This window comes from Danio rerio, chromosome 10, assembly GCF_052040795.2.
Source record: "Danio rerio strain M-AB ecotype USA chromosome 10, GRCz13ab, whole genome shotgun sequence".
Classification (NCBI taxonomy): Eukaryota; Metazoa; Chordata; class Actinopteri; order Cypriniformes; family Danionidae; genus Danio; species Danio rerio.
The window spans coordinates 47,970,007-47,988,080 of NC_141030.1; the positions used below are offsets into that span (position 1 = coordinate 47,970,007).

Consider the following 18,074-nt stretch of genomic DNA (forward strand, 5'->3'; position numbering starts at 1 on the left):
TTTAGAATTATTATAGAAGTAATTATTGGTGCAAAGATATGGCAAATAGAATGTGGACTTCATTATTTATTTTCTGCAAATGAAATGTAAAAAATGAAATAAAAAGTGTATTTCAAAGGAAATTCTCTGCAACAACAACAAAAAAATTATATATATACATATAATGACTTATATAATATAATAATAATTTATTACTGAAAGATATTTTTAAAATAATTAGATTTTTAAATAATTTTTTCTCTGCAATAAACAATATTTTTCTTTTTTTACTGAATTAACAATAATATTGTATTTTTTTCATTATAATATGACTCATATTTTCCCAATTTTTTTTACAAAAGAATTGAAACAAGAATAATAATTATAATAATAATTATAAAGACTTTTTATTTTTATTTTTTTTACTGAAAACACTTTAAAAAATATGTAAAAACTACAATGTGGACTGATTTTTTTTTCTACAAAAAAAAACATATTTATGTATGTATATACAGTTGAAGTATATATTAGCCCCCCTGTTTATTTTTTCCCCAATTTCTGTTTAACAGAGAGCAGATTGTTTTAGCATATTTCTAATCATAATAGTTTTAATAACTCATTTCTAATAACTGGTTTATTTTATATTTGTCATGATGACAGTAAATACTAGACTTGATATTCTTCAAGACACTTCTATACAGCTTAAAGTGACATTTAAAGGCTTAATTAGGTAATTAGGGTAACTCAGCAGGTTAGGGTAATTAGGCAAGTTATTGTATAACGATGGTTTGTTCTGTAGAGTATCTGAAACAAAATTAACTTAAGGGGACTTATAATTTTGACTGTAAAATGGTGTTTAAAAAATTAAAAACTGCTTTTATTCTAGCCAAAATAAAACAAATAAAGACTTTCTCCAGAAGAAAAATTATTATCAGACATATTATCTGGCCTTGCTCTGTTAAACATCAATTAAAAAATATTTTAAAAAAAGGAAGAAAAAAATCAAAGAGGGCTAATAATTCTGACTTCAACTGTATATTTTACCAAAAACAAAAAAATATGTAATGAAATAACAAAAATATTTTTTTAAACTAATGAGGACTTTTATTTATTTTTCTCAAAAGCTGACTCATATTTTTCCTTTTTTTTTTTTTTTACTGAAAACACTAAAAGACATAAAAACTAGAATGTGAACTTCCTACAACAAAAAATTGACCTTTTTCACTTTTTTCTGCAAAAAGTATGTATTTTATTACAGAAAGCACATGAAAAATAATGTAAAACTTTTCTCTGAAACAAAAATAATAATAATGACTCTTATTTAGTTTTTTGTTTTTTACTGAAAATATGCTAAAATGAATGTGGACTGATTTGTTTTTCACTGAAAATGATTTTTTTTCTACAGTTTTCACAGAAAACACTCAAAAGACATAAACAAACAAAATTTGGACTTTTATGCAAAAAAAAACACTTTATTTATTTATTTATTTATTTATTTTGATCTAAAAACGCCCAATAAATGCCAATGTTTGCTCATAGTTTTCTTATTAGGCATATTTAAAATTCATTTGATGACATAATTAAAGGTGTCACAATTTGAGCCCAAGATACTCATTAATTGTCATCTTAAAGATTTATATTTTGCAATCGTCCTTTAAACCACTGTGTTTATTTTAATCAATTTGTGAGAAAGAATTTATTCATAATTCAAAGAGAATCACATTTACACTCACCATCCACTTTATTAGGTTCACCTTACTAGTACCAGGTTGGACCTCTTTTGCCTTCAGTATTGTCTTAATCATTGTTGGCGTAGATTCAACAAGCTGCTGGAAATATTCCTCAGAGATTTTGCTCCATATTGACATGATCGCATCACACAGTTGCTGCAGATTTGTCGGCTGCACATCCATGATGCCAATCTCCTGTTCCACCAAACACCCAAACACCCAAAGCTGCTCTATTGGATTGAGGTCTGGTGACTGTGGAGGCCATTTGAGTACAGTGAACTCATCGTCATGTTCAAGAAAACAGTCTGAGATGATTGAGCTTTATGACATGCTGCGTTATCCTGCTGGAAGTAGCCATCAGAAGATGGAGACACTCATACTTCACCCATATTTTGATATTTATTTATTTATTTTTGGAAAGGATGCATAAGTCTCTTGAATCCATCATGCTTTCTATATAAAAAAAACCCTATTTATTTATTTATTTATTTATTTAGATGCATTTTCTCCCTTTTTCCGCCAGAGGGGGCAATAATCATACAAGCCACATGATCACAAATAATATCGATAATAAATTAATCAGATTTAAAGAGAAACTCGATATAATCTGAACTCACTGAACAGAACAGCATGGTTTAACCTGTTCCTAATTTAAATGTCACTGTTTGTCAGACTAAATCGCAAGATCAGGAACTGAAACAAGAAACTCAAACAAACCAAGAAATCTGCATTTGTTTTGTCCAGATGCAGTGTTGATAAAAGAGGTGGGATGCGCTTACACAACCATTTTTATTTAGATAACATGGCGCAGGCAGCAAAGCAGAGCTTCCTACAGTACTACGCTCTAGCCGTGGGTCATGAATATTAATTACGCATGATGACGTACGCCGGTAAGCCTCACTGATTTGCTGGCAGATGAGTGGGCGACATTCAGACGGCGAATTGAAAAGTCCTTCTATGGGGAAGGTTTGAATCATGAATATTAATGAAGTAACGTGACTGGGCGCTTCAGGAAGGTTACTAAGCAACGTCAGAAGGATCTATTGAATATGCATGAGTCAAGCCTTCGCTGTAGTAACTTTGGCGCGTAGTTTCTTTTTACAAAGAAGAGAAAGAGCAAAATATAAGATCGAAATTAAATTAAATGTACGATAGATCCGTATTTCGAATATAAGATTTAAATATAATATACACATACAAGGTTATTCATTCAAGTCTAGATGAGATACAGATCCTCACATTCAATATAATATTTTTTGTGACAGTTTAAAACAATTAATATGGTTTTTGTGTTAGTGTGTGGTAAGTTTGGGGTTGGGGTTGATGTTAAAAAAACAATATATTTGGTCGTTTAATAAATAAAATAAAATAAATCCCCATCCAGAGCTCTAAATATATATATATATATATATATATATATATATATATTAAAAACAACTGTTAAGGCTTTAAAATATTGTTGTTTTTCTTTTCTTTATTTTTCTGGTCTCTTTTAATAAATGAAGCTAGTGACCCATTTCAATTTTAAATTTAGTAAAATGTTATTGTTACTGGGCATTTACACTGAATTTTCCATAAATAAAAAATAAATTCATTCATTATATCATTTTATTTTTGGCTTAGTCCCTTTATTAATCTGGGGTCGCAACAGTGAAATATACATATATTTAAAGTCAGCATTACTAGCCCCCCTTTGATTTATTTTATTTTTTTATATTTCCCAAATTATGTTTAACAGAGCAAGGAAATTTTCACAGTATGTCTGATAATATGTTTTCTTCTGGAGTAAGTCTTATTTGTTTTATTTTAGCTAGAATAAAAGCAGTTTTTAATTTAAAAAAATTAGGGACAAAATTATTAGCCCTTTTAAGCTCTGAAAGTCTAAAGAACAAACCATCGTTATACAATAACTTGCCTAATTACCCTAACCTGCCTAGTTAACCTAAATAACTTAGTTAAGCCTTTAAACATCACTTTAAGCTGTATAGAAGTGTCTTGAAGAAGTGTCTATAATATCTAGTCTAATATTATTTATATTATCATGGCAAAGAGAAAATAAATCAGTTTTAGAGATGAGTTATTAAACTAATATGTTTAGAAATGTGTTGAAGAAATCTTCTCTCTGTTAAACAGAAATTGGGAAAAAAATAAACAGGCGACTAATAATTTAGGGGGACTTAAATATATTATTAAAGATATTATTTTAGGACCCCGTTGATTTCAAAACATTAACATTACCATTAAGCAAAAAATTCTATACCTCCTATTTTATCAAAAAGATTTTTATGGATGGGTTATTGTTTATATATATAAACTATATAACTATATATATATATATATATATATATATATATATATATATATATATATATATATATATATATATATATATATATATATATATATATATATATATATATAAACAATATATATATATAAACTATATATATATATATATATATATATATAAACTATATATATATATATATATATTTTTTTTTTTTATATATATTTATCTTTAATCAAACTAAAAGATTGTAAATGACTCTTTTCAGTGTTGTTGCTACTTGTATACTTTTTGTTGTTTTTTTTGCAATGTATGTTTGTTAAGAAACTAATTTGATTTTATGATTATATATTGTATATTTATTAGTATATGTTTTGCCATAATTATATAGCCATTGCTGCTGATATGGCATTAAAACATAAATTAAAAAAAAATAAAAAAATAAATGTACTCGTCTCTTATCGCTTCTTTTCCTCTAGCAAAACCCGTTTTTTCTGATCATTCCCTGTCCGGTCTCACTAGAATCCAGCTCCGCGTCATGACTCTACCCGCTTCGTGTTTTTCAGAGCTCCAGCGCCGGGTTTTGCGCCGCACTGGCCGCTGGGACTCTGGGAGGAAGTGCAGCTCTCAGAAGAGCCTGAATTTCACTTCACGACGCGCCGTGGGGCTCAGCTCACACACAAGCACTAAAACAAGAAAATACTAGCATATTCCCATCTGGATTAACCACAGGGAAACCTCAAGAAGCACTCTTCCCCGGAGGCTCTGCGTGGAGCCGGACTGGAGGCTTTTATGCGGACGGATATTGTGTTTTTGTTGAGTGATGTCGGAAGAGATGAAGACTTGGATCTGCGACCCAAACACGGATGGAAAAGAAAAGAGTGGTTTCTTTCGGTAAAAGCGTCGAAAAATCTAAACCTAAATCTCTTTGGGAGGAAAGCGCGTTTTGAAGAGTAGAGCGAAGCGTGTTTGGGTTAAAAGCCACGTCGTGTTGTTGTTTTTTTTCTGTCGAAACTCGTCCATATAAGCGGAGTTCGAGACGCACAGCCATGCATATGAAGTTCCGCAAGATCTAGCGCACAGATTCCAGCTTTAACGCGTGTTTTTGTGTACTGAAACACCACAGTAGAGCGTTTTGTCAGTGTTTACTTGTCTCGAGGGTTTCATCGGACCACGTTTTGTGACACCACTCGATTATTATTATTTTTTTGTTTTTAGAAAAAGGAAACTCGGATTGCTGTCGTTCACATTTGCTTATTTCCTTTTCTAGCGCCCCCCCTCTCATCTGTAAGGTTACAGTAGAGCAGTATCTCACAGCACACCTCGTATTATATAAATAAAGTGTCGAGCAAGCAAATCCATTTTTGTTACCGAGAGGAACTGCTGTGCTTCGCACGGCACAATGCAACAGACTTGTCACTTTAAAAATAAAACAGCGCAGTTTAATTTCTCCCGTTTAATTGGCTTGTGAGATCAAGGAGATCAGCAAACAGGAGTGACAGGCGGATCTCGAGCATCTAAAATGGGGATTTGTTTGTGAGATCTGCAGGGTTTGACGCTCAGATCTTCAATTTTCGCGGATTTGGATGCAAACCGCGTCGCATCGACAGCCGTTATTTATGTTTCTCCACGCAGATTTCCACCATCTTTAAGAAGAGGAGGATGCTATATGTGTATGAAACCCTTATTATAAGTGTGCTAAATGTGATTGAACGTTAGCGCATACTAACGTCAACCGTCCGTTTTTTGCTTTATTTTTAAACCACAAGGATACCCCGCTCGTTGACATAGCGTCAGTTGTCGGTTTTAACGGTCGTTTTGGCTATCTTGATTTAGTGGTCAGTTCGTTATTCACCCGCCATCAGTATAGCTCGATTTAACGTCATTTTTTGACGGTGTTTCTACCGGTGGCAGGTGGGTCGTTCTCGGTGAACTCACCCGAAGGGGGTGGGTGCTGGATGGGGGGCTTCTGCAGGCTTCCATCGCTTAATCGATATCATCACCATCTAGAAGAAGTGTTATTATTTTGGAGGTGATGCCACGCACGTATGTTCTTCTTCCTCCTCAGTGAAAACAGAAGCCATTTCTGCAACTCCACTGGATCTGCTTCATACACAAGCACGCCGTACATTTATTCTGTGGATTTTTGTCTCATTATGGTTGATTTCTGAGAGACTTCAGAAGGGGAAAAACACGACTATTAAAACCCTGAGGCTGGAATAGATGTTCGCGCCTCTCTCGCGCATCAACATCATCATCTTCATCATCAGATCGGCTCCCGCGCTTGTCTCGTGCTGAGTCCGCCCGCGCGCGCACCATCACCGGCCCTCGCGCTCCCGCACGGCCGCCTCCGGTACCGTTAGCGACTCGGTTCGACCCAGAGGGCGAAGATGGCGGACCTCGAAGCAGTTCTCGCCGACGTCAGTTACCTGATGGCGATGGAGAAGAGCAAATCGACTCCAGCGGCCCGCGCGAGCAAGAAAATCATCCTCCCCGAACCCAGGTGAGCAAAAACGACCCCGTTGATGATTTCCGACATGTTTTGTTGACATGTCAACACAATCGGCTACTAATTCATCTGAATGTTTGCCTTATCTGATGTGAACTGTGCAATTTTATCTTTTCGCTTGAAATTCTGTACCATCTTAAGCAATGGCTTCTCATTCTCACACTGTTTGCTTTCTTTCTCTTCATAAAAGTGCCATTATGTTTGGAGGTAAACACCATATTGGGTTATTATAACAGTGAATGTTACATGTCTTGTTCAGTAATAAAGAGCTAGTTCACCAAAAAATGAAAATTCTGACATGATTTACACACCCTTTTCTTTTTTTTTTTTTGCTGAACACTAAGGAAGATATTTTGGAGAATGTTGGAAACCTTTAACCACTGACCTCCACAGTATTTGGATAATGGTTTCAGGTTTTCAGCTCTCTTTAAAGCAGCTTATTTTGTATTCAACAGAAGAATCTCATAATGAGAGTGCATTAACAGTGAGTACATTTTCATTTTTGAGTGAACGATCTCTTTAAACTACTGCCTAGTACTATCCCATAGCACCTCTACAGCACTTTATTCTAAGCATCTGCAAAATCCTGATTATTGGTTGTTCGTTAACTTAGAAAGCCAATGTGACACAATTAGTGCTGTGTTTAATGTTTTTGAGGTTATTCAGCAGTTACTGAGTGAGGCCTGCTGGGAAAATTCCCCCATGTGAATCAATGGCTCTTATCACCTGTAGATTTGCAGTGATATTCACTGTAAACGGGTCGAAATTCTGATATTGGCTTCACATTTGGTGTTGCATACTCATTAAGGCATACAAATTCCTTTTGTTGGTGTTTTGTATGGCTGTTTTGAATGGTGAGACCTTGGAAACGTCTAAGAAGACATTGTGTCTATTGTACTGTAGTATGACATGGTGAATGTGTGTAGTATGCTCTTTATATCTCATTTTTGGTTTATGCATTTAACTGTTTCTTTGCACAGTGTTTATTTGCACATGGATACATTCAATATATTGGTTTCTATTGCATTCAAATCACACATCAGTTTAAGGATAACATTGATCAAGAAAGCGTATTACCAATTTTGTAGATAACCAGATTAAAATTAGAGCTGGGTGATGAGCAGGGCCACACAAAATCTGCGGACTTTGCTATTTTTGCGCAGAATTTTGTAAAAAAAAAAATGTCTGCAAACATTTGGGAGTATCGTAACTAAAAATGTTATATATTAATACATACCTTTTTAACTTTGATTAAATGTTTACAATGCAAATCCAATTAGATTCACTTATTTGGTAAACAAAGCAAGTCTTTTATATAATATCTCTACTAAAAGTCAGAAAATATTACTTACAAACTGTATTGTAAATAAATCATATAAACATTTTTATATTAGTCAAATATATTGAAAATAATGTAAAAACTGAAATAATATAAATGTACATACATTTACACAATGAATAAATAAACTCAATGATGGGCTAAAAGTCTGTGGAAATCTGCGGATTTCTGCGTGCGCAGTTTCCACGTGGGTCTAGTAATGAGACACAAATCTCATATCGCAATGCAAGTCACCTCATGTCCTGATAAAAATAAATATCACTAGATAGTACTGTTCCTGTAAATTCAACCAATTAATATATTTTGATGACAAAGACTTATTTCTTTTTTACATTTTAAAGTTTACGTCTAAAAATCTACTACTTATTCATATGTAATCATATTTCTCACCTTATGTAGAACTTCATGGAAGATTCCAGGTTAAAACATGGTGTCCGCGTGATCTTAAAAAGTATTAAAACTTGATTAATCAATTACGAGAAAATGAAGGCTCTTAAAAGGTATTAAAAAGTCTTAATTGCGTTTTTACGAGGTTTTAAATTTTGTTCAAGCGTGTCCAAAGTGTTTGACTCCAAAAAAGCATAAATATTTATTTTCCTCCTAATATTTACAACGGCGTGCTCGATCCACGTGATTTGTTCGGGTCGGGCCGCCCTGCCCAAGCTCCTCCGTCCAGGTGATGTCATGTAAATTGTGACAAACGCATGAAGGTGATGTGATGCTCTCCACATGTAGTGAAACCATAGAGCGAAATACACGGCAAAATGGGAAAATGTAAGTTTGTGTACTCCTGGTTGGAGAAAGACAAGTTTAAACAGTGGCTGAAGCTTGTCACTGAACACAACTACGTAATTTACTCTTGCAAGCTGTGTTCTTGTCTGAGTTCTGTTGCACGGTTGTGCTCCATTGATTTATTTAACGACAACTGTGTATCAACAGCAGTTTATTAAGTTAAAGGTTTGATACTGATTAGAACTTGTTGGGGTGATGGGGTCTTCAAATATACTTTAAAAAAAGTCTTAAAAAGGTATTGAAATTACCTTTAGGATTCCTGCATAGATCTTCCACAATGCTAACAGCTTAGCATAAATCTCTGAATCACAGGCCCTTCCCTGCCATCTGGAGCCACGCCTCCTGAAACACGTGCACAGCAAAAGAACCCTCTCTCATGTGCTAAAAGCAACTAGTGCTTGTCCGGCGACGTGCAAGCCAAACTGACATGCTATTTCAGAGCAAATATTTAGAGTTGCATGGTAAACAATATAGGGAGAGGCTAGACGGAATATCGGTATTTACTTGTGTTTTGTTGTTAAACTAATTAAAATCTACATCATCGATGCTGTAAAAGGTCCTTATGAAACTGAAAATAGTCTTTTCAATCTTTCATCGAAAGATTTTAGTAGCTGAACAACACTTCTGTGAAGATATAACCCATTTGTAACAACAACATCTAACGTTACATCAGCTTTGCGTGAAGCTAAAACAGTTTTAAAACATTACCTATATAAGAGAAATCCTTCTGACATGGTGTCATCCTTTCTCCAGCGTGCAAAGGTAACTCCAATAGATTCAGGTTTTTAAAAGGTTTTGATTCAGCAGGTTTTTACCAATCGTGCGCGCGTGCTCTCTCTCGTGAACGCGCGGCGGAGCTGCGAACAAACAGCTGTGCAGTTGTTCAAATCTGCATTTGCTGACAGACAGTTTGGGCTACTTATCGGAACTATGAGAGATGTCAGTCCGACTCTATTTAATTGGATTAATTATTTTTTTGTTTTATGCCTTACCCAAAATATAAAAATACATATAAATACATTTAGATCATTTACTGTAATCAGTACTATTAGACTGTGAAGAGACTTTCAACCAGCACAACAACAAATGCTTCTGAAGATAATCACCTACTACACCTTTAAAACCGCCAACATTTTCTGTAATACCGTTCCTAAGGTATGTATGTGTAAGATTTGTGATAAGGTGTATGTGTGATATTTTTATCCAAGGTTATCATACTGTCAGAATCTTATGCCGGCCCATGCCTTATCTGCAATAGTCACATCGCGGGATTAGATTATGTATTAAAGAATAAAAGATTAAGATATTATTCAATTTGATACAATTATGACCATGTTTTTTTTACATTTGATTGTTTAATTTATGTACATAAATACTGTTAGACTCCTCGGAAAACCATAAACCACTGTTTATTTTTCATTTTGCTTGTAGTTTATTATAATTCATGCAGATGCACTGCATAGAAAAAGACTTGATCATCCCAGATGATCTAAATTAATGAAATCTTTCCAAATAGAGCTGTAACTAAATGTCACAAACAAAATATCGTAATGTCAGAGTTTTTTCAACATCGTTCAGCCCTAATTACCATAATGTAATTTGTCCATACGATATACAGTTAAAGGCGGAATTATTAGCCCCCTTAGGATTTTTTTTTTCTTTTTTAAATATTTCCCAAATGATTTTTACCAGAGCAAGGAAATTTTCACAGTATGTCTGATAATATTTTTACTTCTGGAGAAAGTCTTATTTGTTTTATTTCGGCTAGAATAAGAGCAGTTATTAATTTTTTAAAAAAACATTTTTGGGACAAAATTATTAGCCCCTTTAAGCAATTTTTTTTCCGATAATCTACAGAACAAACCATCGTTATACAATAACTTGCCTAATTACCCTAACCTGCCTAATTAACCTAGTTAAGCCTTGAAAATATACTTTAAGCTGTACAGAAGTGTCTTGAAAAATATCAAGTAAAATATTATTTACTGTCATCATGGCAAAGATAAAATAAAGCAGTTATTAGAAATAAGTTTTTAAAACTTTAATGCTTAGAAATGTGCTGAAACAATCTTCCCTCCATTAAACAGAAATTGGGGAAAAAATAAAAGGGTGATAATAATTCAGGGGGGCTAATAATTCTTACTTCAACTGTATATCATCATATATTGCGCAGCACTACTTAATTAACCAATAAATAAGTAATTTTATCAATCAGTTCATCAAAGAAAAGACCTAAAACTCAGCTGAATACCTGAATGATCGTTGTGTAAAATGTCATTAATTGAATCAGTTCATTTACAGAAGCCATTTCACATTATCTAGGTGTTCAATACTTGCCAATCAGAAAACAAATACAGCTCGAAGTCCATATTCAACATAAAAAGACACCAAAAAAAAAAAAGTTAATTATGTCCTTTGTTGGGTTTGATAGTACCTGATCTCTCAGATAAATCACGTGAGGAGTCCCTTGTGTATATTGTATTTTTTATGGCAACCGTAAAAGTGATAAACCGTCCATGCCTTCACTGTTTATGCAGTTATTTGGCCATTTACTGCCCCATCGGGAGACTGTAACACTGTAAATGTTCTCTACACCTTCTTTTGGTAAGAAAGCGAGGTCAATGCAAAAGGAAATCATATTTCAGATTTCATAGTTGGCTCATCTCGCGGGATCACCATGGCGACTCTACTGTCAGTTTGCGATGTATATAGCCTGTGGTTCAACACAAAGGTTTTATTGTAGAGTTTACACAAAAGCGTGTCTCGATATAGCTTGCCTGTTCGTGGAACTGGAATATGTGGAATGTTTTAAAGTTTATATAACACTCAAAGGTGATTAGTGATCTCTGGAAGCTGCAGGTTTTGTTGTCAGGTAAACAGATTAGACTTGTCTAAAGTCAGTATGTAGCAATACTTCCAGTTCTTGGAAATATAGGTTTTTAAGCCATTATTTAGGTGGAGAAGCTCAGAGAATGCTGTCATTTTAATACTATAAACAGGATGTCTCTAAAAGGTCTTAAATCAGAGCAGCAGATCTTAAATTCAAGAGTCTGATGATGAGAAGGTAAAAGCTATTTACACATTCAGGTGTTCAAACCTTAATATATTTTATGTAAAATGTATTAAATTCAGTCAGATCAGTTTTTACTTTGATATGTTGCTATAAATACCACTTCTCATGTGCTCCCTAGACATCAAACATAGCTCTTAATATATCGATGTAGGGGCTGCATGATATTGGAAAAATCTAACATTGCGATATTTTGTTATTCTGTGATATATATTGCGATTGAGTAAAATTTAATATTTCAGTTTAGGAAGAGTTAATAATGTTAGATTGATTATGATGATCCTATATGTGAGTGAATCATGCCAAAGATATAATAGATCTAATCTTCAAGCGTAGATTAATACAATCACGAAAAAGATACAATTGAAATGAACAGTGTTCGTATTCAGGTACATCATAAAGAATAAAAATACAAATAATTTCATAAAATTAATCATTATTAATGCTTTTATTTATATTATTTTATTTTCATTTATCATTAATAACATTAAATGGCTTTAAAATCATCAGAAACACAAGCAAATGGTAAAATGTAATACAAACTCAGCATTACAAATTGTGGTATGTGACTATTGTGAATGAATACATTACGATATTGATTCTGAAACCATATATTGTGCAGCCCTATAATAATTATTTGTTTTCCCTTCAATTTTATTTCCCTTAAGTAAAAAAAAATGGTCTTAAAGTCATTTACACTCATAAAACCTGGAGACACCTAGCTTTTTTGATTCTTGAGTCTCCAGAAATAGCCTTTAATATTCTGCTTATGATATATTCAGCTTGTTTTATATGCTTTAGAGTTTCTTTATTCAAAGTGGTCATATTACCCTATAGAATTATCATATTCAAATGGTTTTGACTTCCTAAAACACAGAGCTGCTCAGTAAAATTCAAAATCACAATTGTTTTTGTTTCATGTTGTAATCACAATAACGTAGCATGATTATGGAGTGGAGTGGACCTTATGACCAAAAAGCTTTATATAAGTGATTGACTTAAATAGTGGTATATATAAATAAATAATTTTTGTTTCTGAAAATATTGTTGCCTTGACATCTAACATGGCTTTAAATGTATATATATATATATATACATACATATATATATATATATATATATATATATATATATATATATATATATATATATATATATATATGTATATATATATATATATATATATGTATATATATATATATATATATATATATATATATATATATATATATATATGTATGTATGTATATATATGTATGTATGTATATATATCTGTGTTCAGTGGAATAGAGACCAGTGAAACTTTACAATTCTTAATACCACAGAAGAGTCCTAGGGTAACTCAAATTACTGACAAACAAACAAAACATTCCTCAAAATGATTGAATGTGATTAAACTATCTAAAGTTACACTGCATGTAATTGATTGCAAGAACCATTTCAGCTTGACAATGATCATTTTATCTTGAATACTGTATATTTATAATCATTGAATCATTGATTAATTGCACAACCCAACTAATAATGTCATTATTATCAATAACACAAGGTGTGTGTCTACTTTAAAGATAAATACAAGTCAAAGCTAATTTTCAATGCAAGTATCTGTAGAAAGCACCACTCTAAAACATAAATTGAGTAATATTTTTGTTGCACTTTTTAGTTGTTGATGAATGGAGGGTTGAATGGATTACCTTTGTGTCACCATCGTGACTAGTTTTCCAGCTTGTAGATAGAGTTTAAGCCTTTAGGAATTTTTTGTTGGCGTGACAAGTCTAAAACCTTGATCCAAGATTATCTTTAGTGCGTTTAAGTGCTTAATTGGTAACGCTGGCCTTTTCAGTTGGCCCGATTTTGGGTCAAAGATGTCCCATTTTGGTGTCTTCAAATTAAATGGATGTAATTGTATCAAATGTATATAAAATAGTCTAATTTGTATTTCAGATAGCATCTGTGTACATATGATATTGATCAGATATTTTAACAATGTAAACAAACTGAATACAAATATGGATGAAATAATGCTTTATTGTTATTAATATGTTTGGCAAAATGTTAATTCTAATTTTAGTATTTTAGGGCTGCACAGTATATCACTAAATTATCATTATCATCATGAAATAATATATATATATTGCAGACATGCCTGATTGATTACCGTTATGCTTTGGTTGTTTAAATTTGACCAATCAGATGGGGCCTTACTATCTTTAGCCCCACCTTCCTAGAAGTTGCTGTTCTGCAATTGGCTAGAAGGTGAACCACAAGCTGAAAATAAACAAAAGTTAATAATAAAAGTTTTTTTAGTCTAAGGGTGCTTTCACACCTACACTTTTGTTTCGGAACGAGTCTCGTTTGCCCAGTTAGCGCGGTTCATTTGGCATATGTAAACAGGGCAATCGCACTCTGTTCCGCGCCAAAGTAATCGCTCCAAGATCGCTTAAGTGAGGTGGTCTCGGCTCGATTGAAACGAACCCTGGAGCGGTTCGATTGCAGTGAGAAAGCGCTCCGATCCGAGCGCGGTTATATTACAGTGTTTTATGGATATGTAATAGGCTTACGGCTATATGAAGAGAGAATTATGAGTATGGCGGGAAGTTTCGCGAGTCTCCGGATGCCCGCAAACGAGTGATGATCTCCCGGTAATCTCGCGTCTCCCTCCCGGTCCTCAAATAGGCATCGTCGTGCACCCTTCTCACCCCACCCCACCGCGTCTCTCCTCAGACACGTCGTGCACCCTGTCAATCACCACCAAACCACCACCTCTCCTGACAGCGGGACGCTACAAAATAAACCCTGACACTCCAATGTAGGGAGAGTTTACTCGCACGTGACTTGTTTTAGCTCTTTTGGTCTGATTAGAAACTTTGCAGTGTGAAAGCGAACCGCTCCAAGAGCAAAGAGCAACAATGTAACAATTTTAATCTCTGTTTCAGAACAACTGAATCGATTCACAGGTGTGAAAGCACCCTAAATTAGATTTAATTAGATCTGAAATATATATTTGACCTGCTTATTTTAATTCATTAAATGATTTTAAAATATAGAAACTAAAAACAGCATTTTTCTAAGGAAATGTTATATAGTAAGAAATATTATCACAATACTCGTGAACTTCCTCTCCTCTTATTTTGTGTTATAAGCGGGTGTCAGAAGCTTAAAGTTGTGTAGCGCCATCTAACGTCAGAGTGATTTTGCATGCTCGTCTGCTTGACGCCAGTGAAAATCGCTTGGGTTTGATTACGGAAAAACGTCTTGTAAAACGCTGACGATAAACGCAAACGAAAAGCGTCCCAGTGTGTAGGAGCCTTTACTGTATTGATTCAATTTTATTCAGTTTTTAGTGAAATCTTGCTGTTAAATGGGTAAAGCTTTCGTGTTTACAGGATAGTTGGCAAAGTGTGAATAGTTTGAAATGACAGTTAATTTAGTGTGATCTCTAAATATGGTCTTTTATTATGTCATCAAATGTTTCTAGTAATGTTGTCAGAAGTATTGACACTACATATTGGTACTAAACTCGATACTTCTGACAACTAGGCCTGTCATGATATCTATTTTTTTGTTGTGTGATGTATTGCTCCAAAATATAATGTGATAAACAATATTGTTGTCATTTTAGGACCATTTTATGCCACTCATCATTATATAACACCAGAATGACAATATAATATCATCACAATGCAAGTACACTCTTCCAAAGAACACATCATATTTCATTCTGAAGAATATTTCATTGAAATATTGTCATTTTAACAGTTGATAATGAGGCAGTGGAGTCACAATGTGAAAATGCACATCCTAAATAAATGATAATAAACAGTACCACAAAAGTGCGAAGACAAAAGAGTAACAAAGGCTGTGATATCTGCTGCAAGATCTATTTTTAGTTGTTAGACAACCACATGAAAATATACTATAGTCATTCATAGTAAATACTACAGTGTTTTGAACTATACTGACACTGACACCTCCAATAGAGATAGACGTTCACCTTCAGCTAGAATTGTTTTGTATGTGTGGGCGATATATATTGCGTCACTAAAAATGATTGAGCTCATGTCCATGTGTTGTGCGATCAGTTCATATATTGATTATTGTGACAGGCCAACTGACAACACTAGTTTCTAGATATAAATAGGGTTTTTAAAAAAGTAAATTGCGAACTATTGCTATACTAAGATATTACAGGACATCTTCTGAAAATCATGGTCCAATCTCATGACCATCCGACTGTATGATTTGTCTGTTTTCTATAATTTTGTGCATCAATTCTATTGGAGATAATCTAATATAAAAGAAGACTAACCTAAAGCTGAATGCCTTGCATGTTTTGACCCTTCTAGTGCTCTGTCGTAGTGATTTGCCTGTCATGTAAACACTACAGGATTCAGCGAAAGCATCAGGCAAGCGTTTAAAGTGTTCTGCAGCAGAACACAGGCAGCGTAAACTCACGGTGAGATTCATTTACGGTTAATCATCTCCCTTCCCACGCCAAGGCTAATATAAACGTCTCCCTCTCTCTCCGCGGGCTCAGATGATGCGTGTGCCGGTGGGCTATTTAGCCTCCCCGGATGATGATGTGGTAATGCTCGGTACGATGCTGAAATGATAACAGGGGTTGGCTTTTCCGTCCGACAAAGTGGTAAGCCATACATCCGCTCCTCATTGTGATTAGTCTGCTTTAGTGGCTCTGTTTGCTCTGAGGGATTACTGTAGTCCACAGCAGGGCGGCATTACCACAGATCCAGTGAAAGCATTAGCCGTTGACATCAGTGTCGCCATCATTAGCATTATTACGGCCGCTATAAACCTCGCGCCACTCCCTGCTGCACCTTCTGACTAACACGCCAAGCTGTTTAATGTCAAACTTGCTTGTTGGTTGTTTTGCGGAAGCAGTTTTTTTAGATGATAGAAAAAACTGACATAGCGATATTTAGTTTTTCTGCAGTAAACTACAGTGCTTAAATGACTACACCGTTTACAGATCTCTCTTTTAAATGAGTGCTTTCTATACAGTAAAATGTTTGTGCATATATATTAGATTAGGCCTGCACAATTGTTTCAGCATCAATATTGCAAAAATATGCAATGTCCAGTCTGAATTATAGTTGACCAGGAGCTACAGAATTGTATTTAATCACTGTATTTATATGGACTTTATATGACTTATGCAACATTTCTTTTTTTGTGATCAAATTTTTATTGAACAGATGAAAATAATCTTGCATACATACATGCCACCCACCCCTGGCGAAAACAATAAATAATTTTCAAAAAAGGAAATAAATCAGAGCAAAAAAACAAAACAAAAAGAGTAAGAATAATAATAATAGTAGTTAAAAAGACGTAGAATAAATAAATAAATACGTAAATAAATAAATTAACCTCTGCATTTAACTTCTTATAAGAACACTTTTAACAAAGGCACATTGGACTTTTACACAGGTTAAATAAAATGCAAAGAAAAAAAATCACAATAGCATATCTTATATCTTAGTTATTGCACATATTTGTGAACTAATAGTTTTTGTAGAGGCGCCATGCATCCTTGCCACAGACAGTTCCATATTTGCGATATCCAAGAATATACTTATGAAACATTTCTTACTTAGAATTTTTGTCTTGTTTCTAGACAAATATCTACATTTCATAGCAAAAACAAGATAATTTCATGTACCTCACTTGCAGATCATTTTCTTAATACCAGCAAAATCTCTTAATTTGCACTTATTTCTTCTGCCGGTGAAATCTACAATTTGTTTTTTAATATTTGGACTAAAAACAAGACAACAAATAAAAAATTAAAAAAAGCTTTTTTTTTGGATTGTGATTATTTAATTTCTGTACACAAATACAGTTAGACTCCCCAGTAAACTGTAAAATAGAGCTATTCAAACAGTCTTCTGAAACCATATTCATGTCGCAATATTTATAGCAGAAAAATAAAAGATCACAATGTCAGATTTTTCCAATATTGTGCAGCAGCCCTACATTAGATTAGTCAGTACTAAAGTCAGAACTGAAACTGATCTAACAAAAGAATTAAAGATCACAGTGCGAAAATGTGTACATCTCAATGAATATATTAGGACAGTGGTTCTCAAACTGTGGTGCGCGGAGGAATCAAATATGTCATATGTACATGCTATGTATATTTCAAAGTTGATCAAAAATCATTTTTATGGGAATATGATGACATACAGTCTATATTTTTGTGGTCCAGGCAACATTTCGAAGTATTAATAAATTGGCTACTATATGTAAGTACTTTTAAGTCCAGGAGTTTTTTACTTTTTAAGAACAGTCACCTTTCATTTTATCTTTTGAAAGCATATTTTGATTTAAACGTTGATGTTTATTGTTGT

General features: G+C 33.7%; 1 protein-coding gene across 9 annotated transcripts in view; it reads left to right on the forward strand.

The window, feature by feature from the left end:
* Positions 1-4,625: 4,625 nt before the first annotated feature.
* The window catches only part of grk3 (G protein-coupled receptor kinase 3), a 146,470-nt gene continuing 133,021 nt past the window's right edge, over positions 4,626-18,074 (forward strand). For 8 of the 9 annotated variants that reach the window (XR_015500516.1, XR_015500517.1, XR_015500518.1 and 5 more), the window contains exon 1: positions 4,626-6,499. Coding sequence is in view for 2 of the 9 variants with exons in the window: in XM_087269696.1 (XP_087125822.1) it covers positions 6,387-6,499 (113 nt within the window). In the remaining 7 variants the exon portion in view is untranslated. 9 annotated transcript variants of the gene reach the window in all.